This window comes from Pygocentrus nattereri, chromosome 8 (assembly GCF_015220715.1).
Source record: "Pygocentrus nattereri isolate fPygNat1 chromosome 8, fPygNat1.pri, whole genome shotgun sequence".
Classification (NCBI taxonomy): domain Eukaryota; kingdom Metazoa; phylum Chordata; class Actinopteri; order Characiformes; family Serrasalmidae; genus Pygocentrus; species Pygocentrus nattereri.
In genome coordinates, this window is record NC_051218.1 from 9,387,501 (window position 1) to 9,405,268 (window position 17,768).

Consider the following 17,768-nt stretch of genomic DNA (forward strand, 5'->3'; position numbering starts at 1 on the left):
AAAATACATATTAAAGCCCATTTACTAAATCAATAGTTTCACATTTGTTTTGATTGGGTTAGTTTTAATTAATGATTTAAACTAGTTTTAACATAAGGTAAAAACATTTCCTTCCAAGTAATTTTACTTCATCTTTAATGGTCATCATGTACTTAACACACTTTGAAGGGCAGCTGGCACATTTTTAACATTATACCAGAAAAAAAAGCAAAAAAACGGGAGATACAAACATTTGTCCTGCCAGCAACAACTCACAGCACAACTCCTTTGAGTACAAGAAATCAAAACCAAAAGCCACAGTGTGTATAGCTCTGCTCCACACTCCAGCCTCAAACTAGGCGAAAAATAAATAAATAATACAAAGGGTTGGAGATATTCTTGCGTCTGGATTGGGGAAACCCAGCAATTAGTGGTGGCCAATGTGGTCAAGTTTTTGGTGTACTGCGGTAGACCGATCAGTGGGCTGTAATTTGCGGTCTATGGGCTGGTCAACCAAGTGGAAGCATTGGACACAGTCTGTCAAAGTAGCAGAGGAGCTCCCACCCTTCAACCTTCCGACCCAGGCGCCCCACTGTGGGAATAAAAGGGCTGACAAAACCAAACCCCCCAAGAGAGCACTCACAATTGTGCTCACTCCCAATAATAATCACAATGACAAAATCTAATGTGAAATCCCACACTGGGAGAATAAGGCCATCTTAAAGATCTAATATGAAATATGGTAACATTTGTAAATTGTAAAAGTATGTTTCAAATGAGCATGTGAGAGCAAAAAGCAGTAAAGATGATTGTTATGAAGTTTATTTACTCAGCTGGCTGTAAAGTCTGTTCACATAAAAAGCATTAAAATACAGCGACTGCAATGAAGAAAACACTGCAGTTAAAATAATGAAAAAAAAAACCCTACATTTTGGAGTTTGGCAAAAATTTGAATTACAGTTTCCCTTTTTACCCTAAATACACAGTCAGCCAAGACATGACTGGTGTCTGACGTTTGCTTCTTTAGTTTTGTACTGGAGCTACAAGGCTAATGAAGCTGAGATATAATAGCTTACACCTCATCAAATAACACACATGGTCTACTCTGATATTAAGACTGAAAAATAACTTCGGTTCTGACTGGTTCCACTATACTGTGCCTGGTTCAGAAGGCAGACTGGGCGGAAACATTGCTTATAACTTCAGTGTGAAAAAGCAGAGCAAAACTGTTGTAGGCTGAATAGAAGGATATACGTGAATATATGAAGCTGGTTCTTGTGACATCACAACTGGTTTGCAGCTCAATTTCCACATACAGACTGTATAGGCTTTACCTTGAAACATAATACATTAAACTTAATACAAAAAAGGAGGCACATTCAGTTTTTCATGATATGGGCCAGTTATCTGAAACAGACTTGTGTATGGTTTTAGATGTTCTATTATCTATAAAATGAAGAAACTACTGACTGATAAAACAGCTTTTAGATATGCAATGTGCTTTTGTCCATTTTTGATCTTTGATTAAATGCGATTGACCACATTTAGGGATTTTGCTAAACGGTACAACGACAAAGAAATAATCCAATATTCAAAAACCAAACTGTTTAATGACTGCTTTGATTGTATACAGATTTTAAATATGTCATCGTAAACTCTTTTGTTTGGCAAAGCTATAGTAACGGCAGTTGCATGCAAAAGTTTGGGCGCATAAGATGTCCAGCTACTCGTTTCCTTCTAAGTGTGGCTTGTTGGCATTTGTTTTTACATGTAGTAGGCAGAAGTAGTCATGCTGAATTAGAACACTTAAACTGAAATATTCTGGCCACTTGTAAAGCTTGTTGTAGCCCACTGTAAAGCAGTCTACACTGACCAATGAAAAGTCTCCACACGCTCAGAGGAGAGCTTTAATCAGCACCAGCTAAGCTCCACTTCATTCAACCAAGCATGGGGGTGCTGGAGCCTATCCCAGCAACTATTGGGCAGAAGGCTGGAAATACCCTGGACAAGTGGCCAGTCCATCACAGGGCAGACACACACACTCTCACACTCACACACACACACACACACACACACACACACACACACACACACACACACACACCTAGGGCCAATTTAGCAGCTCCAATTATCAGTTTACTCCAATCCCCAAAAATTCATCATTTTACAAAACTTTTCCATGACTAAGTTGATGTTAAATAGAATTCATAAGGCATTTTCTTTCTGTACTGGGACTTATTGCCGAGTAAAACAGATTTGTGATATCAGGGAGTTTTGTTTTGATTTCAGTTAGATTTTAAGGCCTCCACCAGCTGTTGCTCAACCTCGGGCACTAATGCCAAAACTAACGAGGCCAGATTGAGACAGAACTGTCCTGGGGCAATGACGGAAATTCCAAAATCAGGATGGCAAAATGCAGACTGGATTCTTCCAAGTGTGGGAAAGGACAAACCTGACAGCTGTTTTTATGGTTCAGAATCTTTTTTTTTCAGTGAGTTGCTCTGGACAGTTGCTGAGCGGGTCGGGGCTTACCTGATCCAGCTGGATGAGCTGGGGGTATGCCCCCGGCATCTGAATAGCAATCTTTACTATGTCCTTCTGTTGCGGCATTTTCAGATGCTGGTGCCTGTCCTCCTAGACTCTGAGAGAGAGAGAGACAGAGAGAGAGAGAGAAAGCAGTGCTGAGAGAGAACCTGACTGATGAGTAGAAAGGAGAACAGGAAAAAAGATGCACATTCCAAATATATTCTGGGAAAGAAATCAAAAAGCCTTTAAGATGTATCATCTGACAAAATGAAAAACAACTAAGGATACATGGCAGCAGTATTTCCAGACTACACTCCAATGGAAATAAAAAAGGTTCTTCAGAGCAATGCCACAAAAGAACCATTTCTGGTTCCTTCAGGGAATTCCAGATGGTCCATATTTTGTCCTATCCTCATGTATTAAGAACCACATTTGCTTTAAAATTATATGCTTATGCTACAAACAGAATGTGAATTGTGTGCACTTTCATCCATTAAGTTAAGGCAAATACAGGTAAATAAAAGATAGAACATTTAAAGAAAACACATTTAATCACACATGTCTTGGTTCTTACAAAAACAATAAAACCTTTGATCACTGCTCCTTTACACCTTTAGAGGGCAGCGGTGAGTAATGTATGTTTATTTGAGTTTTGTTAATAAGTCCTTTAGAGGGTAGCGGTGAGTAATGTTTGTTTATTTGAGTTTTGTTAATAAGTCCTTTAGAGGGCAGCGGTGAGTAATGTATGTTTATTTGAGTTTTGTTAATAAGTCCTTTAGAGGGTAGCGGTGAGTAATGTTTGTTTATTTGAGTTTTGTTAATAAGTCCTTTAGAGGGCAGCGGTGAGTAATGTTTGTTTATTTGAGTTTTGTTAATAAGTCCTTTAGAGGGCAGCGGTGAGTAATGTATGTTTATTTGAGTTTTGTTAATAAGTCCTTTAGAGGGCAGCGGTGAGTAATGTTTGTTTATTTGAGTTTTGTTAATAAGTCCTTTAGAGGGCAGCGGTGAGTAATGTTTGTTTATTTGAGTTTTGTTAATAAGTCCTTTAGAGGGCAGCGGTGAGTAATGTTTGTTTATTTGAGTTTTGTTAATAAGTCCTTTAGAGGGCAGCTGTGAGTAATGTATGTTTATTTGAGTTTTGTTAATAAGTCCTTTAGAGGGTAGCGGTGAGTAATGTTTGTTTATTTGAGTTTTGTTAATAAGTCCTTTAGAGGGCAGCGGTGAGTAATGTATGTTTATTTGAGTTTTGTTAATAAGTCCTTTAGAGGGCAGCGGTGAGTAATGTATGTTTATTTGAGTTTTGTTAATAAGTCCTTTAGAGGGCAGCGGTGAGTAATGTTTGTTTATTTGAGTTTTGTTAATAAGTCCTTTAGAGGGCAGCGGTGAGTAATGTTTGTTTATTTGAGTTTTGTTAATAAGTCCTTTAGAGGGCAGCGGTGAGTAATGTTTGTTTATTTGAGTTTTGTTAATAAGTCCTTTAGAGGGCAGCTGTGAGTAATGTATGTTTATTTGAGTTTTGTTAATAAGTCCTTTAGATGGCAGCGGTGAGTAATGTATGTTTATTTGAGTTTTGTTAATAAGACCTTTACAGGGCAGCGGTGAGTAACTTTTGTTTATGGCTTGTTAATTGCACCTTTAGAGTGCACCATTGAGTAATGTGCTCATTGTTAACACCTTTAGAGGATGTTGGAGAGTAATATTTGTTATCTAAGCTTGAGCTGTGAAACTTTAATCATCAGAAAGATTTTGCCTTTCTGTCACGCCAGCATCAGCATCAGTAACACCATGAGCCGAAATAAACCTGCAGGGTTGTGTGTAAACTTAGGCCTCCTTGCCAAGCTAACGCCAGCTTCTAGCAAAAGCATTTCCAAGCACAAACATACTCACTCAGATTTGAGTCATCATGCTCAAAACATGTGTCAGCAAGGCTTCAATGAGGTAGAATTAACCTGTGCTACAGTAAAACTGCAGTATACTAACTGCTACTAGAACAGAGCCCTGGCAGAGAGAAGAACCTTGAGAGACAGCATGAGGCCAGCGCCCGAGAGCCGAGCCGCTGAAAGAGGAGTTCAGCGATACACTCACTGGCGCAGTCTCCCGGACCTCGCCTCACGTTTGACCCTGAAGCCTTTACTTAAAAAAAAAAAAAAGAATAGAGCATTTCCTTTAAAATACAAGACACATATTTGAGAACAGGACAGCTGAGAAGGCTGCTTTAGTGCACACTCCTACTTTCATAATCACTCTGCACATTCTGGGTCTTCCTCTTTTTAAGGAGAACTTGTGTGCTTGGTTCATCTGAAATCTGAACATGACAAGGCTGTCTAGGAGATACTGCGGATGGTTTATAAGCCAAAGTGCTTTTTCTGTCTGCAGATACAGACACGCACAGTGACGCTGTTTTTATTAACAGAAGCTTCTGCTGAATTGTTTAACAGACTCAAGTGCTTCCATATGCGCAGAAGAGGCCAGCTAACACTCAGCGTCTGCCTCACCGCTCTCAAACAGGCTCCGGCACAGAAAAAGATGTATGTGAATGTGTTTGTGTGTGGGTCAGTTACTGATTGATGGACGTTAACCAGTGCTGGGGTAGTTACTCAAAAAAGTAATCGGTTACAAATGACCAGCGACTTCTCTCAAACTGTTATGGGATTATTTTACTGATAACTTCCTGGAAAAAGTCATTTCATCAATTTTTACTTTACTTCTATGTTACTCTCGAAAACACATAGAAATCTGCAGCTGTATAAGGGAAAACCCTGTAGTGCTTTTCAGTATGACAAATATTTCAACATTTCAAGAAATACTGCAAAGTCAACTGCAGTAGACATTACTGTAAAATGCTGTCGCAGCCAGTTATGCTGATTATAATTATGAAGAGCTGCAGCTGTTTAAAACCCAGAAACTAGCCAAGAGAAACACTTTATGAATGAACTGTCCAGTCTGTTCAGACTGAGGTTATCTTCTTCAGCATGGAGATCTTCATCTATAATATAAGAGTAATTAGATGCTTTGACAGATTGTTTGTCAAGTTTGTGGCACTTCCCGTGGAGGCATGCAGTCAGCAGGATAGGTCAGGAATAAAGAGGAATTTGATTTAAATGCATCAAGTATACTTTAGTTTGTTCTTTAGACGTAGGAGTTAAACGAGTAACATCATTCTTATTACTGCAACTTGTTACTTTGTACCACATTACACCTGAGACCAGCTTTAACTTCAAAGGACTTCATAACTGTTGCAGCTGCAACTAAACCCATCTTAAAATAAAGGGCCCAAAAGATGTCAAAGAAAAAAACCACTGGCTTCACAATAAAACCTTAATTGATGGTTTTTTAATAGATAGCTTTAAACACAAAGACAATAACATGCATACCATAATAAAATAATGATGCATAGGCCTACACTGTATCTGGCAGCACCCATGATAATGTTTAGTCTCCCAATTAAAAATCAATATAATTACACACATTTAAAAAAGATGGTTCTTTAAGGGTTCTTTAGTAGAGGAAATGGTTTTATAAAGAACCATAAAAACTCAAAGATTCCTTTGCATGATTAAAGCGTTCTCTGCATCGTGAAAGCGGTCTTCAGATTGATGGAGAGTGTGCCGTATATCATTCTCTGCAGTACCAAAAACGGCTCTTGACATTGTAAAAATAAGGTTCTATATAGCACCATCTTCAGCACATTCTCCATCCATACGGAGAACTCTTTCACAACAAAGAGAACCCTTTAATCAGGCGAAGGTTCATTGAGTGTTCATGGATATATACAGAACCATTTTCTTTACTAAAGAAGGAAAATCTTGATGGAAATCTTTAAGTATGTAACCTCACAGGTACAAAACACAACTTGAGGCCCAATTGCCTACCTTAAATGAGGTAAAGATGCAGAGCACTCTTAAAATAAAGGTTCTTCAAGAGCTCTTTGCATTTAGCATGAGATCTACACAGACCTATTTCCTACTTAAATGGTTCTTTGCATGGTGAAATGGTTCTTCAGATAGTTGATGGAGAATGTCTTGTTCAACACTATTTCCAAAAAAATTGGGATGCTGTGAAAAATGCAAATAAAAACAAAATGCAATGATGTGCAAATCATTTAAACTCTATCTTTCATTGAAAATGTTTCAAAGACGTCAAAATCAAATTTTGAAACTCAGAATTTATTTATTTATTTATTTTGACAAATATTTGCCCATTTTGGTTTTGATGCCAAAAACCTGTTCCAAAAAATTTGGGAGGGGGACAACAAAAGGCTGGTAAAGTTGTATAATGCTTAAAGAAAAAAAAAAAACCTGGTAGTGTATATGGTTCTATATAGCACTCAAAAGGGTTATTGGTACATGCTTGACATCATAACAATAGAAAAACCCCTTTTGGTGCTATATAGAACCATTTTTAAAAAGGCTCCCTTCTATATAGAACCGTAATAGAATACAACACATTATCAATCTGAAGAATTATTTCACTATGCAAAGAACCACTTCAGCAAGAAACGGTTCCAAATAGATCTCATAGTTCTAAATAGAACCATTCCCTTTACTAAAGAACCATATTTTTAAGAATGAATGTACATCCAAGAGGAACTTTTGTACTTTTTTATAACTGAGTGTTAGTACACTGTAGACTGAACTGGTGGATCATTGTAGATAAACTGACTCATATCTCTACAGTGAGCATGATGAGAAACAGGGGTTGTGATATCTCCAATGCAAACATAGCCCTTTAATTTACAATCCAAAATTTCCAGTGAACCTACATGTACCATCTGAGTTTTTCTATATAATACTGATGATGATAAGATTGTGGCAAATGTTTTCTTTGAGGATTATTTTGCCTTATAACACCCTGCATATACAGAAAGTTCAACAATACATTTTAGACCACAAGCTTAATAGAAATCAAAGTCTCAGACATCAGGCAGCATATTCATAGCCCTTACACATAAAAACCTTCTGCAAGGAAACTTCTAGATGCATTAGGCATCAGACGTCTGGTTCCTATCATCACCACTGGGAACACTGTGAGTGAGTAAGTTTCTACAGAACAGCATTTCACATCAAACAACTCCTAATGACTTTTTACAGATTAAATTGTGCGGAAATTTTGAAAAATCTATTGTATTTCCCTTTGACTCAAGGTCTTTTGTTTTATTATTTTGTTAAAAGAAGTTAAAATAGGTTGTGTGGAATCGATGCAAGCTGAAAAATATACCTGTAATTGTACAGATCACATGTTTTCTAGCAGAAGGTTCTGAATATGAGTAGTAGTGTTTGTACCCTGAAATGCACAGATCCTGAAACAAAGTGTTCTCTTTATAGCTGAAAAAGTGCTCATCCTTGTATGGAAGTAGTTTCTCTTTTTCCACCTAAACAGCCTTGACCAGAAGCATATTTAGTCTTCAGCGCTTTAGTGCAGGGACATTAAACAAGGCCAGTTATTGTTATTGAGAAGAAAAAAAGCACACATTCAGCTTTCTGCTGCTTATAAGGATTAGACATTTTGCAAGAGTGACCTAATGAGCTGTAGACAAGCCTGGAGCTGCAGAGTGAGCTCAGAGACATGGAGGCCTGCTAGATCTGCTCTCTATACGAGTCTGAGTTTCCTAGGCTTCATTCCCAGCGTGCCCCTGCATGCTCTGAGCCCTGCGACTCACACTCCACTCCTCCTCTGCCCTGCTGTATTTGTACAGAGTGTGAGTGTACAGAATGTTTGGGACATGAATGGGCGCTGTTCTCAATACTCTATGTGCTCTGTATATCTGTGACAGCAGGGTGAGATGTTTCTGTAGTTTCAGAAACATATATATAGTTTCCTCTCGGCTCTGACTGGACTCAAAGCACCCTGTAACCTAAATGGCAGATGTGCGGTTACAATACTCACATGTGTTCAGGGCATGAAGACCAACACCAACCCCACAGATCACACATGTTACAATCCGTGAACACACATTTTTTTGTGGTGCCCCAGTTACAGGCTTTTATCTCTGGTTGCCAGTGTCTGCTCAGCTGAGGAATTTATGATTAAAGGGCACAGATTATGAAAAATAAAATCTGATTGGTGCGTGCAAACAAGGCTAAAGTTTAAAACATTCCCAATCCATACAGCCCACTAATGGAATCTAAACTGCAAAAACAGCCCAGTGTTTTGAAACTGTGATGTCAAAAAACAAATATAGTTATATATTGTCATTGTCAGATAAAGATCTTTTATCTCTAAAAAGGCAACTTTACAGGGGAAGGAAAAAGGTCTTTGTTCCGATAGTAAAGATGGACATGCTTATTCTGGCTACAACACTTGGCTCCGCCCATTCATGCTTAAGTTATAAGGAGCATTTCAACCAAGACTGCTTTTTGAATTAACAAGCAGCCAATGAGAACTCATTATCATATACTAGCTTATGTTAAAGGCACAATAACAAGAGCGGGCTGTAAAATTATAATTGATAAAGAGAGGTTGTAATTCATTTGTACATGACCACTGTTAAATAAACCCACACATAAGTGGACCTCAGAGGAAAAAATTAAATACAAGAAAAATGTGGGCCATTTATTTGTTATATATCCAATTTGGAATTTTGAAGACTGCAGTTTTCAATTTGCAAGAGCTGCAATTATTAAACATAGCCAACATAATCAACAACGCTGTCTGAAAAAGTTTTATGTGGGTACATTTAACCCAATAACATGGAGCTCATGAACTGCCTATAGATGAGTAAGACTAATAAGAACACCCATGTGCTGTGACCACGACAACACAACCAACAAGACTAACTGGTGCTTCGTCCAGCATTTAAGCCTAAAGCAAGAAAAAGTGTACGTGCTGGTCTGTGGCCACAGACGTAAGGTGTAACCATCTCAAATATATATCTCTCAAGTTAAACACTTAAGGGATAAATCTGTAGCTTAAAATGTATATTTACTCTTTGCAACTGTTAAAAACTGAAGCGAGGAAACTCAAACTTGGGACTAAAACTCAATTTACAATTATGGATTTCTTTAACTTTCCACTTTTCCCTGAAGAGACTTACGCAACTCACTTGAGGTAAAGGGAGAAACTTAAGGCTGAAATTCACTTAAGATGTGACGGATGGACTTTAATTTATTCAAAACACTTCCAACATAAGTCACAGTCACAATACGGGTCAGAAACAATTACATTCGTTCTCCAAATAATCCAGCATTCATTTCTATTAGTTACACATCAGGAAACCAACAGACCTCTTCCCGTTTGAAATCTCTAACTCACTCTAAAACACTGCCACACCCTTGAGCTGAGGGCTAGTTTTACAGAAGACCTGTTCTTATTGGTGGCGGTGTTCAGCCCATATCAGCAGTAAAATGCTAGATCAAATACTGGAGGGAAAAAAATGAATGCAACCCTGTAACAAATCTGTCCTGAGATAGCAATCTGCCTCACTGTGTGCTGTGATGTTAGCTGTGGGGCAGAGCTTGAGAGGTTTTATCACGATAGCCTGCTTTTAGATGTGCATCTTAAGCGTCTTGCTTGCATTAGAAACTGCTCAAGACTTGAATATCAACATCAGGAAAGAAAAAGTGGTATCGTGCTCTCTCTAGTCAGGTCATTAGTAAAAGCTTTTGAGGCTAAATATGAGCAAAGCATTGTAAAAGACAATATAAGTCTTCAAACTTTGGTTAAAGGGTCTTTTTAGTTTAGAGGCCAGGTTTTTAAACACAATCATCATCTACCAAATGGCAAAATGCAACAAGGGTGGACATCACAAAGACACAGTTATTATATCACAGTAAGGTTATCATAAAATTATATTAAATGTTTCGATTCAATGCACACATCATTTAAGCCAATAATAAGACATGAATAAGACCTGCTAAGCCTTCTTGAAATTAAAGTTCCGTTTTCAGAACTTAAACTTAATCTTCAACACTAGAAATATAAACTGAGAAAAACATCTTAATGTCTTTTCAAGTTTATATCTCAACTTTGAGTGAATAGAAAATAGTAAACGTGGTATAAATAAGGCGTCTTAATGCATCTGAACAGTTCAAGCCTGGAGGTTCTGTAAATGAACTGGCCAGATTTTTCTTCACCCTGTTCTGCTGCAGCTCCTTCACTACAGCTGGCCTTCTTCTTAGCCCGAACCGCTCGAACTCGGTTCCAGAAAAAACTGTAAAACAAAGGGCTGACAGACCCTCCGACCCGCATTAAGCGCTGTTTAAACCGCTTTAACATTATCTAAACTCAGCCAGGCTGTTCAGCTCAGTGAGCCACACGCAGCCTCAGCGCTGCCGAGCTAAAGTTTCTCCACTTTCTCCGCCGCTTTGGTTCCTACCTGTTGGGAGAGAGCGGGTTTTTTCCGCGGTGGAGCTCCTTCACATCTGAGCTCCGCTGGTGAAAACACGGAGCTGTTGTAGCAGTTTGAGCTCCGCAGCCTCTCCGAGCGGGTTACACTGCGGTCCTCCGGAGTTTAGTAAGTAGTATTTTTGTCCGCTCTCGCAGTTCCGGGTTGAACGGTGTCCCAGCCGGCCCCTGTAGGAAGGAGCCGAGACTAAAATTAACACACACACCCACACGCACGCACACATACACACACACACACACACACTAAAGCGCACTAAACTAACACACACCCACACAGAGGGAACCAGAGAGAGCCTAGAGAAGAGAGGGCACCGTTAGACGAGGTGTAAGCTTTCAGATAAGTTTGAGGAACTGAGCTGCTTTTACTGTAAGATAGGTCTGCTTTGAAACCGAACGGGAGCTTTCAGTAAGTTTTCCCCATACAGCCTCACTGAGTTTGTCTTGGGTGCCAGTTTTCCACATGTATAGCCTACAGTACAGCACAGGAGGCCTGTTTGTTTTCAGTCAAAAAGACCATTAAGTGCAAGTTATTCATTTTTCAGTTAACTACTTATTCTCGCCCTAATTCTTCAGTGGTGCTGAAGTCAGCTGTTGACCAGTTTCTTGTTCAAAAAAATGTAAACAAGAAGCTGGTAAACAGCTGACCAGAAAGGGACCATAATACATTGAAACAATATGAAACTAAGATAATGCAATGGTTATCGTAACTTTTTAACAGAGAAAATACTCGTGAGTTTCTTTGGTCACTTAGCCCTAACACGTCTCCTCTATCTTAACAAAAATCGGGACACCCTGCCTAGGCATGAACACACAAAACAGGGGTAGGGCTAAGTGGTCGGGTCGCGTTTTTCAAAGAAATCTGCTGGGATATTTTTCCACACCTCCTACGTTCAGTCAAAGAAGTTGGTTACGTTTTCCAAGTAGGCTAATCCCAAACACATTCAGTGATGTTGAAGTCTGGAGTCCATTTTTCCACAGCTTTTTTGTTTGATTTGGTTTTTCAGCTAGGGCTTCATGATAGCTACATGTCCTCTCAGACCCATAGTGCTGAGTTGGTCTTCTCACAGTGGAAGGATGGACAGAAACACCTGTGGATGTTTTCAGATCTGAAGTAAGAGTGGAGCTTGATTTTCTCCTCTCTCTCAAAGATGAAAGCGTTAAGTGCTGTTTATCTGATGAGGACAGTTTTGATGGTCTGTCGCGTCTTGCATGGTTGTTAGGGGTCCCATTTTATAAGAGTCAATCATTTTTCAAGTTTAGTTTTGGAAAGTCTGGCTTTTTCCTCTTAATTTCCTTTGACTTTCTTTTCCTCATGCAAATGGATTACATTTTATCTATTCTCCGCAGAAGTGAATAACTTGTATTTAATGGCTGTTTTGACTGGAAATTAAATAAATGATGGGTCCCTGGCTTTTGCACAATCCTAAATCAACCAGTCTTTTACGTCTAGTAGATATCTTGACCTGTCTCTTGGTCAAACTCCATCTACTATCTAAAGACTATTAAATGTGGAGTTCCTCAAGGGTCAATACTGGGACCTTTACTGTTTAAGCTATGTTAAAGACCTTTATCTGTCTACTATGAGATTGTTTGCTGATTGACACCAACATTTTTCTATCTGACAAAGATGGCTACAGATTCATTTAAACTATTAATACTGAACTACCTAATATCAATACTTGGAAAGATCAGCTGGAAAGATCACATTGATCACAAAAAATAGCTAAAAAATATAGGTGGCTTTGGACAAATTAAATCTGTTGCTGCAGTCAGAACAAAACCTCATATCTCCATTTTTGAAGTTTTTCCGTTTTTGTCATAATTTGAAAGTACTTTATATTGTGTGTAAATTTCATGATGACTGGACTAAAAGAAACGGCCCAAAATGACTTGGAATAAACTCTGGTTCCATTGACTTACATTGAAAGTAAAGTATGTTTTTTTTCATTCTCCTGTAAAGTTACTATTTATATGAGATACGAGGTTTTGTTCCAACAGCAGTGATACATTACCTCAGCATGTACTTTTCAATCTGTATTATACAATGATCGGTCTGTGCCTGTCATGTTGTAACATTATTTGGGCTAGTACTTTCAGAAGTAACCTCACAGGCTTACATATTCTTCAGAAGCAACAAATTCTTTGTCAGAATGATCACTTCTTCTTCAGACTATGCTTGTTCTCAGCGACTATTTTAGAACTTAAAGATTCTAAATGTATGAAACTAACCATTTCACATCAACCACCACATCCTCCAACAACCCACATCTTGCTTTCTACAGAATTTCACTAAGCCAATTTAGTTTCACATAGAGGACCTTGTATCTGGAACTATTCTAATTAATCCAGCCACCTTTCTTTGCATCCCCCTCTTATGTTTTTTCTTTATTGTTTTCACATTTGTTTCTTTCTGTAGAAGCACAAACTATATCTAAATATGAGTTAATTCAGTTGAGAAAGTACCTAGCACAAGCACTTTGGGCGTTTTGTACTTTTCCTGCGCTGTTTGTTTATTTTGTATCCTAATACTCACTTTTGGTCTGTTTGCACAAAAGTAATAAAATCCATATTAATGTGTATGTTATAGTGTTTGGTGGATCAGACACAGCAGGGCTGCTGGAGTTTTTAAACACTGTGTCCATTCATTTTCAATCATCAATATCACGCCTGCCTTGTTGGTCCACTTTGTAGATGTAAAGAGAGATGATAGCTCATGTGTTTGCATTTATATCTTAAATATAGTTAGTGTTATGAAAGCTTTTAATGACCTATTTCAGTTATTAAAACTGTGCTGGTTTGGTTGCACCATTTGACTTAGATTGTGCCACCTGACTTTTCAGACCAATTTTCAAATTAAACAGGCATCTGCTTAAACACTCATAGAAATCTTTGTGCTTGAACTTAATATATTTTTTCCAAATAAATAAACATTATTTTAACAATTACATTTGTTCATAGTTTTTCTGAAGTCAGACCACAGTAGACTGAACCATTCTGACCATGACTCAAAAATGACCTTTTTCCAAAATTTGTGAAAGGGCTACTGGCTTTGGTATTGTACCACAAAGGTCACTTGGGGTCTTCTTCGTGATGCGATAGCTTGGCTCCACTTTCATAAAAAGCTTGTCAAAATAAAAGTCATTTGTTTTTGGCTGTGCCACCTGACATTTGAGGAAGAACTTGCAAACAAAAGTGTTTCAGTGGGTTGTAAGTTATATAATAAAAGTTGCCTTATTATTCAACATACAGTCCCTGACAGAAGTTCTGTCGCTTATCCATGTTGTGGAAACAAAAGCTTAACCTGACTTTAAAATCATCCATTGGTTTTAAAAATGACTCCTATGAAAGCTGAAACCCTCCCAAATGAGGTTTAATTTACGAACATAGATTTGCTTCACTGCAGAAATATTGATCATTTAATGAACATAGAAAGGTCAGAGTTTGGCAAGACAAAAGTTTTGTTGCCCACAGAAAGAAATGTGAAAATCAAAAAATAAATGTACTTCAAATACAAAGATATGTTTCAAAACATTGGTGAATGAAGTTCTGGTGCTATTATATATGGTGCTATTTATATTCTGGTGCTATTTATATTTAATAAAAAAGGACTGCATCCATGCGGTTCGACAATGATTCATACAATTTATTGATGAATCATCAGGAATAGCAAAGAATGCAGTCTTACATGCCTCCCAGAGTTCATCAAGATTCTTTGGTTTTGTCTTCCAAGCTTCCTCTTTCATCCTACCCCAAACACGCTCAATGATGTTCATGTCTGGTGACTGGGCTGGCCAGTCCTGGAGCACCTTAATCTTCTTTGCCTTGAGGAACTTTGATGTAGAGATGGATGTATGAGAGAGAGCACCATCCTGCTGCAAAATTTGACCCCTTTTATGATTGGGAATGTAAGAGGTAGCTAATACTTCTTGATATTATGATTTTAGGCTATTGATATTGTCTTCCACCTTGCAAATCTTTCGCACATCCCCATACTGAATGTAACCCCAGACCATGATCTTTCCACCACCAAACTTAACTGTTTTCTGGGTGAATCCTGGATCCATACGGGCTCCAGTAGGTCTCCTGCAGTATTTGTGGCGGCTGTGGTGTAATTCAACTGAAGATTCATCTGAGAAATCCTCTGCCACTTCTCCAGCATCCATCCGTTTAGCAGGCTGTGGGCCTCGGCAAATGCCACACGGCTTTTTAATTGCCTTTTGTTTAGTGCTGGCTTCTGGGCACTGATTCGACCATGGAGGCCATTTCGAGACAGAATCCTACAAACTGTTCTAGTTGGCACAAGGACTTGAGGTGACCAGGCTGAGTGGGGCTGGCTTTGGATTTTCTAACCAACAAACGTTCCTCCTGAGCAGTTGTCTTGTGGGGTCTACCGGACCTGGGTTTTTCAAAAACATCTCCAGCCTCTTCAAATCTTTTTTTAATTCTTTGTACTTGACACTGAGACACATTAAATGTGCCAGCCACCTCTGCAGTGGATCTGGTCTTCAGCCTCTTGATAATCAAGGCTTTGGTCACAGGATGGATTTTTGGCATGTTGTCAGAGGTCAAGTTGCAGTTCAAGTGAAGGTCTGGGGTGCTGGGGTTCCTTTTATACACACTCACTAATTAACCGATCGATTAGTGAGCACAGGTGAGGCTGTAAACTAGGATTGGGTGCATTATATGACAAGGCGACAACTTTTGTCTTGCCAAAATCTGACCTTTCTGTGTTCATTAAATGATCAATATTTCTGCAGTGAAGCAAATTTATTTTTGTAAATTAAACCTCATTTTGGGGTGGCACGGTGGCGTGGTGGGTAGCACTGTCGCCTCACAGCGAGGAGGGCCTAGGTTCGATTCCCCGGCCGGGCGGCCAGGGTCCTCTCTGTGTAGAGTTTGTATGTTCTCCCCGTGTCTGCGTGGGTTTCCTCCGGGTTCTCCGGTTTCCTCCCACAGTCCAAAGACATGCGGTCAGGCCAAATGGACACGTTAAATTGCCCCTAGGTGTGAGTGACTGTCTGTGTCTGTCTGTCTGCCCTGCGATGGACTGGCAACCTGTCCAGGGTGTATCCTGCCTTTCGCCCGAAGACTGCTGGGATAGGCTCCAGCATCCCCCCGTGACCCTGACGGAGAAGCGGCTTAGAAAATGGATGGATGGAAACCTCATTTGCGAGGGTTTCAGCTTTCATGAATCATTTCTAAAACCAATGGATGATTTTAAAGTCAGGTTATAAGCTTTTGTTTCCACAACATGGATAAGCGACAGAACTTCTGTCAGGGACTGTAGTGTTTATTTAAACATTTAAAAATGTTGTCATGTCAATCATGTCAAATTATTTTAGAATTTTAACTAAATTTCCTATGTCACGTATACCTATATCACAAATGTTTGGATGGTTGCCCCAGCTGACACTTTTTTGATTAAAGCAAAAACAAAAATATTTTTTATGGATGCATTAAAATAGATATTCTTGAATAATTTGATATGTCATGTATAAATAACGGATTTGGACACAAAAATGCATGTCAGTGACCCGTGTGTGTGTGTGTGTGTGTGTACATGCTAATAATAAATGAGTGGAGAAAAGTAATGAGTGCAGACAGGTGTACTGCATGGTACAATAAAGCAATTAACATCCTACTGTGGTCTGTTGCCTGAAAAGAATAATGAACAGGCCTAGTTGACCTTGATTTTAGGTCAAGATGGCAAGCAATTCAGTTAAAAAGAATACTGTGGGAAAAAAAAACGTTTCAGTAGGAACAGTGACCAAAGTGATGTCTGTTTAGATTTACATAGAGAGGGATGTTATAGTAGGATATCATAGGATATTATAGTAAACGCCTCAAAAATTAATAACCATTTGAGAGTTGAGTAGTGTAAAAACCATCCAGTATGATACAGACTTACAGCCTCTGCCAAGGCACATTTAAGCTGTTTGTGTGGCTTGTGGTGACTCAGCGCCCTATTTTTTTCTTGGTCTCTTGCCTGTCTATTTTATGACAGAAACCACAGATAGGCTCAAAGTCACTTTGAAGAAAGTACAGGCGAGTCAAAAGTCACAGGACACATTTTATTTTTTATTTTATTATTGACTTCTATCTCTGGGGTCATCTCAAACAAATTGTGCATACTGAGAAAATCCGCAACAAACACCACCTTCAGCACCGCATCGTGGAGGCTTGTGACAGCATAAAAAGTAAAATGGTGTCCTGTGACTTTTGACTCACCCAGTTCAGTGGCTGAAAATGAAGTAAATGCCCACAGCCTCACAAAGTCTATATGAGGAGGGTGAGAAAGAAGCCATTATTCAAGAAAAGTTAACACGAAATCATGAGAGTGACCCAACTAAGATGTGAGATTTTTTTGCTTATGTGAGACAAAGGTAGAAGGTTTTTGGCTAAAAAGAAAGGCGAGACATACTCTACAGTGAAGTATGGTGGTGGCAGCATCATGCACTGTGAAAGCTTTTCATCAGCAACACATAACATGGAACATCATGTAGTACTGTGGGAGAACCTGGTGTTGTGAAGCATTCTTCTGTAAGGAATGCGTCTGCAAGCAAATCCAACTATATAAATCAAACTTGGTGTGCAAATCAACTAAAGCTTAAGGAAAAATTCATCTTTCAGCAGGGCAAAACTCTCAAGGCCAACGCATTTGAGAGGCTTGAAAACGGTAAGGTGAATATCTTACAATGACCCAGTCAAAGTCCTAGGTCTGTATTCACACAACACCTCATTAGTAGAACTGACTTAAGATCAGCTTTTGTGATGATTGTCATAAATACAAGAAAAATCAAATCCTAGACTGTGAATTGCTCTGTACAAAATGACCTCAATTTCATTGAGAATCTGTCGCACTGATTGTACATAAGCCCTGTCCAACCAACGTTAACTACTCGCTCCAAGTCTGCCAAGAG

At 38.9% G+C, this 17,768-nt stretch overlaps 1 protein-coding gene across 1 annotated transcript in view; it reads right to left on the minus strand.

Annotated features, from left to right (window-relative positions):
* The window catches only part of elmo3 (engulfment and cell motility 3), a 34,446-nt gene extending 23,473 nt beyond the window's left edge, over positions 1-10,973 (minus strand). The window contains exons 1-2 of the mRNA XM_017724360.2: positions 10,820-10,973; positions 2,512-2,620 (exon numbers count right to left, since the gene is read on the minus strand). Of these exons, the coding sequence (XP_017579849.1) occupies positions 2,512-2,589 (78 nt within the window). The 5' untranslated portion in view covers positions 2,590-2,620; positions 10,820-10,973. The remainder of the gene's footprint in view (positions 1-2,511; positions 2,621-10,819) is intronic.
* Between the last annotated feature and the right edge of the window lie 6,795 nt (positions 10,974-17,768).